The sequence below is a fragment of the Podarcis muralis genome, chromosome 3 (genome assembly GCF_964188315.1).
Source record: "Podarcis muralis chromosome 3, rPodMur119.hap1.1, whole genome shotgun sequence".
Classification (NCBI taxonomy): Eukaryota; Metazoa; Chordata; class Lepidosauria; order Squamata; family Lacertidae; genus Podarcis; species Podarcis muralis.
The window spans coordinates 36498494-36515595 of NC_135657.1; the positions used below are offsets into that span (position 1 = coordinate 36498494).

General features: G+C 44.3%; 1 protein-coding gene and 1 long non-coding RNA gene across 2 annotated transcripts in view; one reads left to right on the forward strand and one right to left on the reverse strand.

Moving 5' to 3' along the window:
- The window catches only part of KCNK17 (potassium two pore domain channel subfamily K member 17), a 30078-nt gene extending 23070 nt beyond the window's left edge, over window positions 1-7008 (forward strand). Inside the window, exons 4-5 of the mRNA XM_028724404.2 lie at window positions 1374-1542; window positions 2800-7008. Coding sequence (XP_028580237.2) covers window positions 1374-1542; window positions 2800-3062 — 432 coding nt within the window. The 3' untranslated portion in view covers window positions 3063-7008. The remainder of the gene's footprint in view (window positions 1-1373; window positions 1543-2799) is intronic.
- LOC144327231 (uncharacterized) lies at window positions 1069-5564 on the reverse strand. The gene is made up of 3 exons (XR_013392170.1): window positions 5466-5564; window positions 2823-2938; window positions 1069-1474 (listed from the first exon to the last, which is right to left on the reverse strand). It is a non-coding gene; the product is annotated as an uncharacterized LOC144327231 (long non-coding RNA).
- Window positions 7009-17102: the final 10094 nt, after the last annotated feature.

A 17102-nucleotide genomic window follows, 5' to 3' on the forward strand; every position in this document is an offset into this window, starting at 1 on the left:
GTAACTTGAGGTTTCTGAGTCACAGCGTGACCAGTCAGGGCCAAACCCACAGAACTGTAAGGGATCAAAACGTGGCCACAAGGCCAGACAATCCATCTACCAGTCTTCTTCCACAAACCAACCTATGTAGTCCAAGCCACAGTGCACAACAAACAAAGGTCAGGTCTGCTGCAGCAAGGTGTTTACAGAGCAAGTAACTTGAGATTTACTGGGACTGATGGAAAGATGTACTTAAAGTTCCAAACTCCTAGACATTAGAAGAACCATCCAGAGCCCTCTGTAGGCTCCCATGATTTTAAGAACCATGCTACCATGATTTTAAGTTTTCACATTAATGAGGGTTAGAAATGTCTGTGTGTTTTATAAAGGATGTGAGTTGAGGTCCTCTATGGTATTGAGAAAAACATCAGATGATGTGCAGACCACCCCAATTACAAGCCACTGCCATTGAGGATTGTAGTGCAATCCACAGCCACACAGAATTACAGACACCTTCTTGATCATACTTAACACTTAACTGATGTAGCCAATGTGGTTCCCTCCAAATGTTGTTGGACTCAAGTTCTCGTCTTTCCTCACCATTGGCAAGGCTTGCTAGGGGTTTAAAGTCCAACAGTATCTGGAGAGCCTCATGTTGTCTACCCCTGACTTTATTATTTATTTCATAAAAATTATACACTGGTTGATTGTTTTAAAAAAGCGGTTTACAAAAAGATAGAACATTAAAATCAAACAAAAAGTTAAACAGATCAAAAGAAAACAGATTTAAATTCACATCAGCATTTCTAAGCATCTGGGTAGGCTTGCTTAAACAAGAATGTTTTTAGCAGGCACCAAAAATGCCTCAATTCAGCCTTTGCCTTGAGGCTGGTGATGCCTTGAGTCAGCCTTTTGTCAACCTGGTGACCGCCAGATATTTTAAACCACGCTGACTACGACGGATGGAAGCTGTAGTCCATCTGGAGGGCACCACACTGGCTGACTTAACTGTTCTCAGGGCTTGACTCTTGAGACCATACTTCTGTCTACAGACTTAGGGCCAGGTTTGATGTAATGTCCCTGGCTTAATAAACGGTAGCGTAATTCAACCAGGAAGGAACGTTTGGTCAGCACGTTTCCACCTTTCCTTCCTCTCGTTGCATGGTGACTTTGGTATTTTAATCCTGGTCATTACAACTGAAAAGGGGAACTGTGATTTAATGTCAGTTCACTAACCAGGATGGTAAACCATAATCAAAGCATGGTTGCTGCACTGCCATCAAACCAGTTCCCTGTTTCAGACACACTGTGATGTGGAACTGTGGCTTGAAGAGATACAAGAGCCTATTCCCATCTACCAGTCTGCTTCAAGCAATATTTTTGTTTCTTGTTAGAAAGGGGCAGCTGTCTTGACGCGGACCTGTGCACTGGTTGCTGGCCTTCTGCTGTTCCTTCTGCTACCTCCTCTGTTGTTTACTGCCATAGAAGGCTGGACCTACGAAGAAGGGTTCTATTATTCTTTCATTACTCTTAGCACAATAGGCTTTGGAGATTATGTAATTGGTAAGTAGTTCAGACCTATTATATACAGAATGTTTTTAGACTTAGATAAACCAGTAGGTTTATTTAGTTTGGTTTTCTCTCTTCCTTTCAGTAAGCTCCCATGTGTGAGTTCCTGTTATGGGCAAAAAAAGTGGCCTTCTCAAGTTTGAGTCTAATAACAACAAGGAATAATACCCTGTTTCTTCAGCTGAAAGCTGAAGTGTCAACATTTGCTTCTGCAGCATAAGCTGAAAGAGGCAGCCCTACTTGAGCATGAAGGGCCCTTTGCTCTGGAGCGCTTATGTGCTTGATTACACAAACACAGTTTGTGAGAGAATAATTTTTGGCTTCACTTCCACAAACAACCTTATGGCACATTGCTGTGGTGCCCTTTTCAGTGAGGGAAGCACTTAACTCTTTGGGAAAACAAGCACCGAATTAATCACTCAGGTTTAGAACAATCCGTGTGTGAGGTGTTTCTCACACAATCCCATGTAAGTACGCATGTGCGCGCGCACACACACACCTAGAGAGAGGGAAGCAGCCCTTTCCTAATGAACCACAAGCAGCTCTCAGATGAAAAGAGGCATCAACGGATCGGTGCATCACACATAATATGGCATTAATCCCAGTGAGGCAGTGATTTGAGGGCATTTGTTTGAAGAAGGTGGAAAAGAGCAGTGTATATAATTTTTAAAGGCCATATTAAATTATATAATGAGTAAATTAATTTCATTTCCCTTTGTAAACAAGTCTTGAATAGTCCAAGATACAACTCCATCTCCACTATGGTATGGCCTGGGCCTTTTGTATTTTCCTTACTACTTGCATGAAAATAGGCCCTGAGGTTGCAGGTCTTGGATGCATCTCCATCAAGAGCCCTGCCAATGGAATATGCACTTTGAATCAAAACGAGGTGCAAAATGCAAATTCTACCTCCACATAATGAGTATTCTTTTTTATTCTGGTGGCTATGGGCAACTGACTCAACCATTAGGAATCATGCTTCTTAAGCTACATTTCCCTGGTTCATTTATGCTATACATTCCTGGGTAATGAAATCATAGTTCAGTGTGTCCTTTGGGTTGGTCTCTGACCTGGATGGTGTCCCATCTACTCTTAGATGCTCCAGACACTGCAGGATTTCGTTTTTCTCAATCACCAGAGTGTTCTAGGCTCAATCCTGGTTGATTCAGTTCATTGTAAAATACTCATGTTTCTCTCTCAAGGGAGTGACATTTCATACCTCTAAACAGCTCGAGTGTTGTTTTTCCATAGGCATGAACCCTGAGCGTACCTACCCATCCTGGTATAAGAATGTGGTGTCTCTGTGGATTCTCTTTGGGATGGCTTGGCTAGCCCTGATCATCAATCTGTGCATCAGCTTGCTGGAGAACTCCAGTGGCCTCTGCCGGTGCTGCAAGAGAAGGAGCAGAGACGCAGAGCAAGAGTTAATAAGTGGCAACCCAAATGTCACTTTGGAATGTAAGGATGGGCAGAACTGCAGCACAAAGGACACTAAGCCTGCGGAGCCAAATTGAATGGCATATATCCTTTATTCCACCAAAGTGTTTTGGCTTTTGCTGGAGGGAAACATCCAGCTGGGCAGCCCATCACCAGAGCACCATTTCGTGGCACTGGCAGAAGTGTGACTATGTGGGATCATCCAACTTGGACCAGAGTGGAAATCAAAGTCTGCTTGTTGGGTTGTTCAAGGACTGCCTTACATGTGATTTCCTTTCTACGTGGAGATGAATCTCTGTGTCAGAGGAATAATAGGGCCTGTGCCATCTTAGCTGAAGGGCTTTTATATCACTGCAAGCGTGGGAGTTGGAAAACCATGAACATCACTGTGCAATTATGGCAATGTGTGGGAGGTTTCCCCCCTATATCAAGGTTATTTCTGTGTAGGAAAAATGTGAGGTGGCTGCCTCACCTATTAACCACTGCTCAAAATGCTGCTGTGGTATTGCAACCTATTGACTTTGTAGGGTTATTTGCCCAAAAGAAGGCCGAGCAGATGCTGCCACAGTCCTTGCCATTAATAAAGAGCATTTGTACTCCAAAGCGTGGCAGGTTCTGTTGCATATACTTATCACAGGTAACTGCCAGGTGGCTAGGATAAAGTCAACCAGTGCCACTCTCTGGAACCAACGCCGTAGATCCGCCTTTCTCAACCTGTGGGTCCCCAGATGTTGTTGGACTACACCTCCCATCACCCCCTAGCTAGCAAGGCCAGAGCTCAGGGATGATGGGAGTTGTAGTCCAACAACATCTGGGGAACTACTGCCGTAGATAGGAGCACCAAGTGCCCCACTCTCAACTCACCAAGATGGTCCAGGTCAATGGTATCAAAAGTTGCTGAGAGAGTGAGCAAGATCAACAGGGTTGCACTTCCCCTGTCCCTCTCCTGTTAATGGTCCACCCCCTCTGGGTGACCAGGACTGATTCAGTCCCAGCTAGATAATCTGTTTCCTCTAGGAGGGCCTGGTGCTGCACAGCCGCTACCACCAGAGCCCAGGCCGATGGAGCAGTCACAGTGTCCCTTCTTTAAGCACAGCAGGCACCACTTTTGTCACTGAGAGCTCGCCACCTTCCCCACACTATATGCAAGTATCTTTTATATATATATATGGGGCGACAGGGTTTGAGAACTTACCTGCTGAATCAGACAAAGGTTCATTTGGCCTGGTACTATCATTTCACTATCATGTCTCCCAGTGGGGATGTGATAGCCATTTGTTTCTACCCAGCATCTCATAAGTGGTGGCATCAGGCTTGTCATTTTTAGATATTGCATGCCAATAGCCATTTCGTTGGGGTTCAGTTGGGCGGGGGCAACCCTTACCTTACTAAAACCACCAGAGTCAGACGCAATATCCATAAAGGCAGGGAGGAGGGGGAAGAAGAAAAAGATGGCAGAGGGTGGTGGTAATAATAATAATAATAATAATAATAATAATAATAATAATAATTTATTATACCCCGCCCTTCCCGGTTCAGAAACCCGGGCTCAGGGCGGCTAACAGCAAATTTTAAACCCTTAATTGCAGTACAACATAAAAGCAGCATAGAAGCCATAGAAGCAATAGCAATCCTGTCATGGAGGCAGCAGCTAATTCCAGTTTCCTTCATTGGGAATAAATGCCTATGAGTGAGCACACCAAGCAGGCAAGAAATTGAAAAGCATATGGAAAGCAAACCCAGAAGATGGATGAAAGAAAAAACTATGTTAGAATATACCGTGGTCATTTTTCAGAGACCAAAGGGTCTTCCTTCCTGTCCCTATCTGGAGAACCACAGGCTTCCCTTCTCTGGGCTAAAGGTAAAGGTAAAGGTACCCCTGCCCTGTACGGGCCAGTCGTGACCGACTCTAGGGTTGCGCGCTCATCTCGCTCAAGAGGCCGAGGGAGCCGGCGCTGTCCGAAGACACTTCTGGGTCACGTGGCCAGCGTGACGAAGCTGCATCTGGCGAGCCAGCGCAGCACACGGAAACGCCGTTTACCTTCCCGCTGTAAAGCGGTCCCTATTTATCTACTTGCACTTAGGAGTGCTTTCGAACTGCTAGGTTGGCAGGCACTGGGACCGAGCAACGGGAGCTCACCCCGCCGCGGGGATTCAAACTGCCGACCTTACGATCGGCAAGTCCTAGGCACTGAGGTTTTACCCACAACGCCACCCGCGTCCCATCTGGGCTAATCAATGTTAAAGTGATTTATGCTTCTGTCCATCACAACACTTTCTGGAATGCTCTCCCCCCCCCCCCCCGCTTGCATTTCATTTATGTACCTCTTTCACTGCCACCCTCATCCCATCCATCTGCACACTTGCCCCATATTTGGCTGCTGGTGATATTGATGCAACTAAACAGCATTTGCTTCTTTCCCCCAAACTCTAGTTTTTGTACCATTAGGCATTGTCCCATTGTAATTTGATCATCTCACCTAATCTGTCTGCAAAGATCCCGTCAGCACGTCAGATTCTCTATTGCTTCCGGCAAGTTTCTGCTGTTTCCCAGGGCTTTGGAGTGGGGTGAGGTAGTCCTAGCAGAAGGAGATTTGTATCATAAAGGGTGGAAAAATCACCCACAGAACAGTTGTCTGCCAAAACTGGGAAGGTTATTCGTTCAAGGGTGACTAAAGAAAAACATGCCCACTCAGCTGCTTGTTGCAGATGACTGGGATTCTTCCACAATCTCCATTGGAAAATTACAGGAGATACTTTAAGGTCTTTAAAAGGTTTCTTCTGAGGCCATGCATGTGGTTTTGCTTAAACAACCATGTAATTAATTTTTTTTAAAATACAATGCTTATTGAAAGTTCCACAACCAAATAAATAGTTCACACCCTGTGAAAACATACATTAGCATTCAAAACAAGTGACCAGAAAGTTTAAGGAAATTCCAGCACTTGTTTCCCAGTTTCTAAACAGCTTTTTAGATTGCCCAAGCACTTGAAAGTGAACGAAGTTATCATGCATCAACATTATGCTTGGGTGCAATGGTGGTAGGCAAGATATCCAAACTATGGCTTAGTGTTAATGTACGAGTTTAGGATGAAGAGTGAGATGATGAAGATTATAATAATAATCATAGTTATAATTAATGTAGTTTACTTACTATTTGTGTGTGTGTGATTGTGGTGGAATCCTAATCAATAAAGATTATTTTCCAGCTCGCTCCACCCCCTCTTCCCTGCATAGTCCTCTATTATTCGCATGCATCCCAGCTATCCTTCTCTGAAGGGCTTTGCATGGATTGTGTATAATTTCCCAGACAATCTTCCTTTTAGCCTGCAGGGCAAGCTCTGCATAGATTCAGCAATACACCTGCAGCTTCAGACTAAATGATATCATTCAAGACGTAGGCCTGGTTCACACAACATGGTAAGACAGAAACTATAGCTTTGGAGGATCACATGAGACAGGAGCTTGTAGTCTCTTTGGTCCTCTCTGATTCTTTTTGTTCATTTACAACACTGAGGTATGCGAAGGTTTGTCTTAACATGTCATCCGAACCCAGGTTCATGTTTAATCTGTCCTTTGACTAACCATGACCCGTAGGCTGTAGCCAAGGTTTGTTCTTCACTTAGCCCAGAGCACACTTAGTGTGGGAGTAAAAAAGGGGGAGGAGCTAGGTACTTGTGCATTTCTCTCCCACAGCCCCAGTTGCCCATGGTTTGACTTAGCTAGCTTATAACATACACATTATATTCTCAATTACCATAAGAATTTCTCCTGCATTCTGTAAACACCAGGCCTTAGGATACTCCTATTTTTTTGAACTCATTAGACTGAGACATTTGGTCACAACATGATGCCTCTTATACAGCTATTAATAGCACAGGAACCCTTTTTTTGGATCTGCAAAATGTTCCAGAACTGCCCCTTGCTTCATTAATTAAAGGGAATTCAGATACTGTTACAACCCTGGGCTCAACATTAAAAATCACTGTTATTTTAAAACATTAAAAAAAGCATTTCTGTTCATCTCGCTGTATATTTTTTGTGACTGAATTTATGTTTCCACTGCTTTGTCCCATTTGGAATATTTTAACAACTTCAGAGAATCCCCAATGAACAAACAGAGTGCTGTCCAAACGTGAGTTTAAACCAATAAGCCTTAGATTAGGACATGAAAACACTAGCCAGCTTTCAAAAGTTTAGAAACCAGGAAAGAAAATATATAAAGCAGCAGCAAGTGTACTGTTCAGGACCCAAGACTGGTCATGGGTGGTAGACTCATTCCAGTGTAGGAAACATAATTATTTCGAGTTCAAAAAGAAAACTTCCAAGGAAAGCAGCAAGATGTCAGCCAGGATTTCAAAGGAATACACCTAATGCTTCTCATGCCAGAGCATATTTCCAAAACAGCCTCAGACAGAGATATTTGTCCAAAGTAATTTCATGGGTGCAAAATCCAGAATCTGATACAGAACCTATGTTCCCAAGAATGTCCTCTTTCTTTCCAGCGTTCATGGCTGGGGAAATGTTTGTCTTTCAGGGCTTCCATTCATTCATTTACTTCTAGGTTTCACAAAGGCATCTGGTCTGCCACTGTGGGAACCGAGTACTGGACTAGATGGGCCATTGGCCTGATCCAGCAGGCTGTTCTTATACAGGCGTCACCCTGCTTATGCACAACCAACTTGCATGTGACCGCATATATAGGCTTGGCGCTGGAAAATAGATTCAAACCAGAAAATGGTGGGAGAGAGCTGGAGAGTCCTCGTGGCTCATGAGGAGACCCTCCCCGGAACCTGAAGAGGATGTCAGTGAGGGTGGAGGAAGTCCTGAAGAAACCCGAGGCGCAGCAGAGTTTTGTTTATACTGCTCAGCATCCCCGCCTAGCAGCTGCTCTATGGGGTAGTGTAGCAGCAGCAACTTTCCTCTGCTACCTCCAGCCGCCCCAGTGCTTCAGCTCTGGTGGAAGAGAGAGTTGTGTGGAGAGAACTGGAGAGCAGGGGGGAAACAGGTGTTCAGGGGTTTTTTAGAGGGTGCTCCCAACTTAACTGATTTTCACTTATGCATGTGGCACCCCAGAATGTAACCCCCACGTAAGTGGGGGGAACCTTTATACTTGGCAAATGTATATGCTATTTTTCTGGAAACAGCACTCAAGCCAGCTTATCATAAATGTTCACACACTACAAAGCAGTGGCAACTAAAAGGGCACATAAATACAATGATAATACTGTACACAGAGAAGAACAAGGGCATGGTCTGAGGATACATGATACTGCCTTTCTGAAATTAAGCAAATCTGGGTCTGATTAGTACTAGAATGGTAGAATGCCTAGGAACCACATGTACACAATCTTGCTTTCCATGTCGCATGAAAAGGGGGGGGGAGTATAAAATGTACTAAATAAATAAAGCTCCCCTTACTACTCCTGTCATTTACTTATCCATACATTTCCCCCCTACCGCAGCATAGCTCCTTTCTGTAGGTAAAGGGGAAGGGGCCAGTGTCCATGACACTCATCAAAATATGCCCACAGGCTCAAAAGCCTTAGCAGCCCATGGTCTCTAGCCAGTGCTAGGAAAGTTCGTTTTAAAAAGGAACTAGCTGCAGTTCAAGTTCATCGTGCCCCAAAAGGGACTAGTTTGGTTCGAATTAAAAACACACACATCCATGGCCATTTTTTAACAGCATTGGAAATGTAACAAGCTATGGTGCTCAAGTATAGGGCCCAAAAATACATCAGGACCACACGCAGGTAAAAAGATGTCTGGCAGACATCATTTCAACAGGTGTGTGCATTTCCATACTAGAAGAGGCTTGCACTGTTTAATTTGTGCTAGCCACACAACTGTTGAAAGACACAGTGAATCATTGGCTCCCACCCCGGCCTCTGAGCCTGTACTTCCTGCTGCAAGAATCACCTGTTGGAAGAAGTCCTGAATGCTGCAACCTTGTGTCATAGGGGAATTTCCCCACTTTCTTCATCGTTCTGATCGTTCTTCTCTGAACCTTTTCCAACCCTACAAAATCATTTTTGAAGGAGAGGCAGTCAGAATTGTGCACAGTATTCCAAATGTGGCAGCACCTTAGCATAGCTGTCAACCGTCCCTTATTTGGCGGGAAAGTCCCTTATCCCAGCGCTGTGTTCCGCTGCTGTCCCTTATTGATGATGTCCCTTAAATTTCCCGGGTTTCAAAGGAAGCAGCTCCTCTCCCTCCCTGCCTGCCGGCCAGGAAGGAGGGAGGCTCCAACTGTGTTGCTTGGCTGCATTGCTCACCCAATAAGGAGTCTAAGAACGACTGGGGGTGGAGCTTGCATGCCTTGTGCTGATCAAATCGGCTGTGTTGCCTGGGGACTCGCCTTTGCTCAGCGCGTCCCAGCGGAGAGGTGACGGTCATTTTCCTTGCTGCATCCCCTTTGCTGGGTTGCTGCACTGTGGGAACCACCGCTTGAGGCTTTGTTTGGCTGCTGGCTGGGCTTTCTGCCTTTGGCTTGGAGGGGCTCAGAAGTTGAACATACCTGTGCTCTGAAAATCCCTTATTTTGGCTGCTGATCCCTTATTATCGAGGCTGCTGGTCCCTTATTTTCAAATCTGTAAGTTGACAGCTATGCACCTTAGATTTCTGACATTATGTCAGAAGATTTATTTTTCCATCCACAGCTACCACACTGGGTTGACACCCTCCTTGAGCTACGACCTTGAGGTCTTGTTCCTGGTCAGTCAATTCCTGAGTGTAGCTTTTATAATTTTGCTGCGGTAGCTGCTTGATGGTGCAACGCTCTCCCCAAGAAATCTTACCTGTTGCTAACTTTGCCATTATATTGGCAAATATATTTTTATTCTCCTGAACTTTTGGAGAGCACTAATTTTCAGGCATGTGGTGACACCTCCCCCCTTTACTTTTAACAATTTTAATATTTCTGTATTTGCACTGTCTCAATGAATTTCCTTTTACATATTGTATCCTGTATTTTATTGTCCTGTAAATCACTCCAGGAATTCTTTTGGGTGTGTGAAGTAATATGTAAACACACAAGAAACTAAACTGTGGTTCATTTCCCTCTCATTTAAACTAGCTAATAACGCCTCCCTATATCACATACTGCAGGAAATCTTTGATCTATGCTTGGACAAAACTGATTTTTAAAACCCTCTCTTTAAGTACTATAAAGTGCTGCTGAGTATTATTAGCATGATAATCTTGTGAACTGCCCTAAGAGCTTTTGATGAAGGGTGATATATAAATCTAGTAATAAATAAAGAATAAAACCCACACAGTCAATTAAATCTGGTGTTACCCTCTGCTCATCACTGCCAATGTGGCAGCCTCCATTATTTCTGGCCAGTTGGGTGGTATTTCATTGATGTGGGCAACTCAAAGGTTCCCATTCCTTGTTGGCTGGTTTTGGAACATCACATAAAGGTTTGGATAAACTTCAGCTAGACAGGCTGTGATACACAGGGCAAATGCCATACAGCATATGCAACACTCTTGAAGAAAAATAGCTACATTTTTCCTCAGTCTCCATCACATTTAATAGAAATGGGGGTAATGGAATATCACCATTCATAGTTTTCCTGCATGGAAAATCCAGCAGTGTTGGAATCCAACCCTCTTTTATTTTATTATGTTGTTATTTAACATTCACTTAAATCTTGGTTCAACTGAGTAACAAAATAGAGCAAGGAAAGCTTTTTTCCACACCATTACCATGATTGTAATGTGATTTCTTTACTCCTGAGTGATATTTGCAAAGCTCAACGTGAGAATGAAACCCTCAGATGCTAGGTCCCCCCCCCCCATTGAGATGACCATTGGCATTACCCATTGCTTCACCCGCAGGTTTCATTCAAAGCCAACTCTTCTGCCTTGAACTCTGCGAATATTCCGTTTTGGAAAACATTTCCCCTCCCTCTCCCCAAAATAGAAACATCAAGTCTGGCTGCATAGCTCTAACACTTTAAAACCTTTTAAAGATGTTCTTTAACTCCCTTTAACCTGGCTAGTTGGGAGCTTCTTTCTATTTGTTTTCCACTGATGTGGAAATCTTCCAGATCTTTCAAACCAATCCGATGCTTCCAGCATCTGGAGACAACATCAAATTCATCTGATAACTGTTATCTTTGTTGCCTTGCAACGTGGAGTTCTGTCCTCAGAAGGATACTTAAAGGTAAAGTGCTTCTTGCATTCTTGAGATGGTATCACCCGGGGAGGGTTCAAACCCGTGTTGACTATAAATAGCTGTAAAATGAAGTAGCACCAAGCGGGAGATGTTATCAAACATTACTGTAACCATTTCCCCCTCCAGTATAAATGAGTTAACTGGGGCTGTTTGTCTGGATCAGTATTCTGGCCCTCTCCATATGTTTTAGACTACAGCTTTCATCAGCCCCTAGCAAGTTGTGGCCACTGCTGGAAGTGGCACCTGCCTTCTTCACAAATCACACTGGGGGCAGGAGAAAACAAAATTGCCACAACCAGTGCTTTTTTACTTTTTAAAAAGTGTTTAGAGGTACTCTCATTTTCCTACTCATATTGAAATACTTCCCCTCAATAAGGCCAAAGTTAGATTCAGAAAATGTTTAGGGGTATGCATACCCCTGTGTACCCCTGTGTACCCCCAGAAAAAAGTAGTGGCCACAACTATAACAAAGGCAAAGTCAGGAGAACTCTTCTTGGAAGCAACAGAGCACACCGTCTCCACCAAGGAAGAGACAGGGGACTCCCCTGAGAAGGTGGCTAGTTCACCAACACAGGAGTCAGATATATGGAGAAACGTGACTCAAAGAAGTAGGAGGCCCAGGGTTCGCTCTGATTGTTTAGAAATACGCAATCGCTTTGAGGTCCTTTCCCCTAGCATGGAAGACGAAGAGCAGACTCCATTTGAGGATCTCTCCCTCATTACAGTCGATCAGGTATATGAAGACGAGGAGCAAAGGCAGTCCTCTGGGAATGTCCAGGCGACCTTGGAACCGACAGCTCACAGAAGAACCCCGACCAGACCTAAGAGGAGGCGTGTAGTGGTGATAGGGGATTCCCTACTGAGGGGAACAGAAGCAGTGATCTGTGGGCCTGACAAGATGTCTCGGGAAGTGTGCTGTCTCCCCGGGGCTAAGATCCAAGATGTAACTGAACGACTGCAAGGAATCATAAAACCCACTGACAAATACCCCTTCCTCTTGGTTCATGTGGGAACCAATGACACTGCAAGCAATAGCCTCCAGAAGATCAAAAGAGATTACGAGGCTCTGGGCAGGAAATTGAAGCAATTAAATGCACAAATTGTCATCTCATCTGTCCTCCCAGTTGAACGACGTGGCCCAGGGAGAGAGGGAAAAATAGTGGAAGTGAACAACTGTCTTCGCAAATGGTGCAAACAGGAACGGTTTGGATTCTTAGATCACGGAATGCAGTTTCTTGAAGATGGACTTCTGGCAAGCGATGGGCTGCACCTCACAACGGTTGGGAGGAATGTTTTTGCCAAAAATCTCAGAAACCTCATCAGGAGGGCTTTAAACTGACTAATGTGGGGGAGGGAGACAGTGCTCCTGAAGGTAGGAGTCTATCAATTGATGAAGATGATCATCCAAATGTCATAGACCGAATGGAGCAAAGAGCATGCAGACCTAGTGGTGGGAGGAGAAAATCCTTAAATAAGAGACACGGGGGAATGATTAATGGACTTCAATGTCTGTACACTAATGCGCAAAGCATGGGAAATAAACAAGATGAGCTTGAGCTCCTGGTACAGCAAACTAAATATGACATAATAGGAATCACTGAAACCTGGTGGGATAAATCCCACGATTGGAATGTAATAATGGAGGGATACAATCTATTTCAAAGAAACAGACCAGACAAGAAAGGAGGAGGAGTGGCGTTATATGTCAGGGATGTGTATACCTGTGAAGAGATCCAAGATTTAGAACCTCAAAGCCAAAGTGAGAGCATTTGGGTCAAAATTAAGGGAGAGAAGAATAACAGTGACCTCATTGTGGGAGTTTACTATAGATCCCCAAGCCAAACGGAGGACATAGATGATGCCTTCCTGGAACAGATGACCAAGCATGCAAAAGGAAGGGAGATAGTAGTAATGGGGGACTTCAATTACCCGGATATTTGTTGGATGTCAAACTCAGCCAAGAGCATAAGGTCAAACAGATTCCTCACTGCCCTTGCAGACAACTTCATTGTCCAGAAAGTGGGAGAAGCAACAAGAGGAACAGCCATTTTAGATCTGGTCCTAACCAATGTTGAGGACCTGGTTAGTGGGGTAGAAGTGGAAGGATCATTAGGCGCGAGTGATCATGCTCTTCTGAAGTTTACTATACAGCGGAAAGGAGCAGCCAAGCATACTAGGACTCAATTTCTCGACTTTAAGAAAGCCGACTTCATAAAGCTTAGGGAAGTGCTGGGTGAGATCCCATGGACAGTAATACTAAAAGGAAAGGGAGTTCAAGATGGCTGGGAGTTTGTTAAGAGGGAGATAGTAAAAGCACAACTTCAGGCAATACCAATGAGACGGAAACATGGAAGGTGCCTAAAGAAGCCAGGGTGGCTATCTAAAGAACTTTTAACTGAGTTAAGATTAAAAAAGGATGTGTACAAAAAATGGAAAAGGGGGGAAACCACCAAAGAGGAATTCAAACAAATAGCCAGCACGTGTAGACACAAAGTCAGAAAAGCTAAAGCACAAAATGAACTCAGGCTTGCTAGAGAGGTTAAAAGCAACAAAAAAGGCTTTTATGGGTATGTTCGTAGCAAAAGGAAGAACAAAGAAACCGTGGGGTCACTCAGAGGAGAAGATGGTGAAATGCAAACAGGGGACACAGAAAGGGCTGAACTCCTCAATGCCTTCTTTGCCTCAGTCTTCTCCGATAAAGAAAACAATGCCCGACCTGAAGAATTTGGAGCAAATGATCCAGCAGAGGAAACACAGCCCAGAATAACTAAGGAGATAGTACAAGAATACTTGGCTAGTCTAGATGTATTCAAGTCTCCAGGGCCAGATGAACTGCATCCAAGAGTATTAAAAGAACTGGCAGATGTGATTTCAGAACCACTGGCAGTCATCTTTGAGAATTCCTGGAGAACAGGCGAAGTCCCGGCAGACTGGAGGAGGGCAAATGTTGTCCCTATTTTCAAAAAGGGGAAAAGAGAGGACCCAAATAATTACCGCCCAGTCAGTCTGACATCAATACCAGGGAAGATTCTGGAGCAGATCATTAAGCAAACAGTCTGTGAGCACCTAGAAAGGAATGCTGTGATCACCAATAGTCAGCATGGATTTCTGAAAAATAAGTCATGTCAGACTAACCTGATCTCGTTTTTTGACAGAATTACAAGCCTGGTAGATGAAGGGAACGCAGTGGATGTAGTCTACCTTGATTTCAGCAAGGCATTTGACAAGGTGCCCCATGATATTCTTGTAAAGAAGCTGGTAAAATGCGGTCTTGACTATGCTACCACTCAGTGGATTTGTAACTGGCTGACTGACCGAACCCAAAGGGTGCTCATCAATGGTTCCTCTTCATCCTGGAGAAGAGTGACTAGTGGGGTGCCACAGGGTTCTGTCTTGGGCCCGGTCTTATTCAACATCTTTATCAACGACTTGGATGATGGACTCAAGGGCATCCTGATCAAATTTGCAGATGACACCAAACTGGGAGGGGTGGCTAACACCCCAGAGGACAGGATCACACTTCAAAACGACCTTGACAGATTAGAGAACTGGGCCAAAACAAACAAGATGAATTTTAACAGGGAGAAATGTAAAGTATTGCACTTGGGCAAAAAAAATGAGAGGCACAAATACAAGATGGGTGACACCTGGCTTGAGAGCAGTACATGTGAAAAGGATCTAGGAGTCTTGGTTGACCACAAACTTGACATGAGCCAACAGTGTGACGCGGCAGCTAAAAAAGCCAATGCAATTCTGGGCCTCATCAATAGGAGTATAGCATCTAGATCAAGGGAAGTAATAGTGCCACTGTATTCTGCTCTGGTCAGACCTCACCTGGAGTAATGTGTCCAGTTCTGGGCACCACAGTTCAAGAAGGACACTGACAAACTGGAACGTGTCCAGAGGAGGGCAACCAAAATGGTCAAAGGCCTGGAAATGATGCCTTATGAGGAACGGCTAAGGGAGCTGGGCATGTTTAGCCTGGAGAAGAGGAGGTTAAGGGGTGATATGATAGTCATGTTCAAATATATAAAAGGATGTCACATAGAGGAGGGAGAAAGGCTGTTTTCTGCTGCTCCAGAGAAGCGGACACGGAGCAATGGATCCAAACTACAAGAAAGAAGATTCCACCTAAACATTAGGAAGAACTTCCTGACAGTAAGAGCTGTTCGACAGTGGAATTTGCTGCCAAGGAGGGTGGTGGAGTCTCCTTCTTTGGAGGTCTTTAAGCAGAGGCTTGACAACCATATGTCTGGAGTGCTCTGATGGTGTTTCCTGCTTGGCAGGGGGTTGGACTCGATGGCCCTTGTGGTCTCTTCCAACTCTATGATTCTATGATTCTATGATTCTATGATTCTATGAGATTCTAGAGCAGAGCAGCTGTGAAAAAGCTGAATTCCATGCTACGGATCATTAGGAAAGGGGTTGAAAATAAAACTGCCAGAATCATAATGCTGTTATACAAATTTCTGGTGAGACCACATGTTATGTACTAACCTTGGATCCTAGAACAATAGGCAAGTAGGATCCTAGAATGCAACAACTGATTGGCTTGCAGGAGAAGACCAATCAGGCTCCAGGAAGAAGTTAATCAGCCTATTGGGCTGGTAGGATCATAGAATGCAACAACTGATTGGCCTGCAGGAAAAGACCAATCAGGCTCCAGGAGGGAAGCAGAATCAGCCAATCAGACGGGACTCATTGTGTAAATACAGTGGTACCTCAGGTTAAGTACTTAATTCGTTTCGGAGGTCAGTTCTTAACCTGAAATTGTTCTTAACCTGAAGCACCACTTTAGCTAATGGGGCCTCCTACTGCTGCCACGCCGCCGGAGCACGATTTCTGTTCTCATCCTGAAGCAAAGTTCTTAACCTGAAGCACTATTTCTGGGTTAGCGGAGTCTGTAACGTGAAGCGTATGTAACCTGAAGCGTATGTAATCCAAGGTACCACTGTACTAGTAAGGGTGCTTTGATGCAAGAAAGAGCATGAAATCACTACAGGATTCCGAGTATATTTCACCACACTTGGAATGGAGAGCAGCAGGGGCCCTGAAGTCTCTCAGTGCTCTGAGACTGGGCTCTGCACAACAGCATGGATCTGACTCAACTCCGTCTTTGTTGGGATTGACTTCAGGGATGGTAGAACTCTAAGAAAAGAATGGACAGAAAATAATGTTATTCATAGACAGGGAATGTTTTCATAGGATTTAACTGCATTTCCTCCTTTCATTTTGTAAGAGATTTGGAGGAATGGGGTGAAATAAATAAGCATTTCCTAATATGATCTACCTCTTGTGGCTTTTCTCTTTGTTGTGGCAGGGTTTCCTGTGTATGTTTGGGCTGAAAGAATAATTGCAGCAGATCAGAGGCTATGAAAAGCTGGACTTCCTATTTGTGTATAAAATTATTCAAGGTTCAGAGAAATTGGATAGGGAGGCATTTTTCTCCCCTTCTCATAATCCTAGAACCAGGGGTCGTCCCAATGAAGCTGAACAGTGGGAGAGTCAGGCAAGAAGTACTGTATTTTTCACTCTATAAGACACACTTTTTCCCTCCTAAAAAGTAAGGGGAAATGTGTGTGCGTCTTATGGAGCGAATGTAGGCTGCGCAGCTATCCCAGAAGCCAGAACAGCAAGAGGGGTCCATTGCTTTCACTGCGCAGAGATCCCTCTTGCTGTTCTGGCTTCTGGGATTCAAAATATTTTTTTTTCTTGTTTTCCTCCTCCAAAAACTAGGTGCATCTTATGGTCTGGTGCGTCTTATAGAGCGAAAAATACGGTACTTCCTTGCACAGGGCATAGCTAAGCTACAGAATTGGCTCCTTCAAGATGTAGCAGTGGCTGCCAATGCAGGCAGATATCAAAGGGGAGTAGATTAATTCAGGGAGGGTAATGTTATCAGGAGCTACTAACCATAATGGCTATATTACCTAAG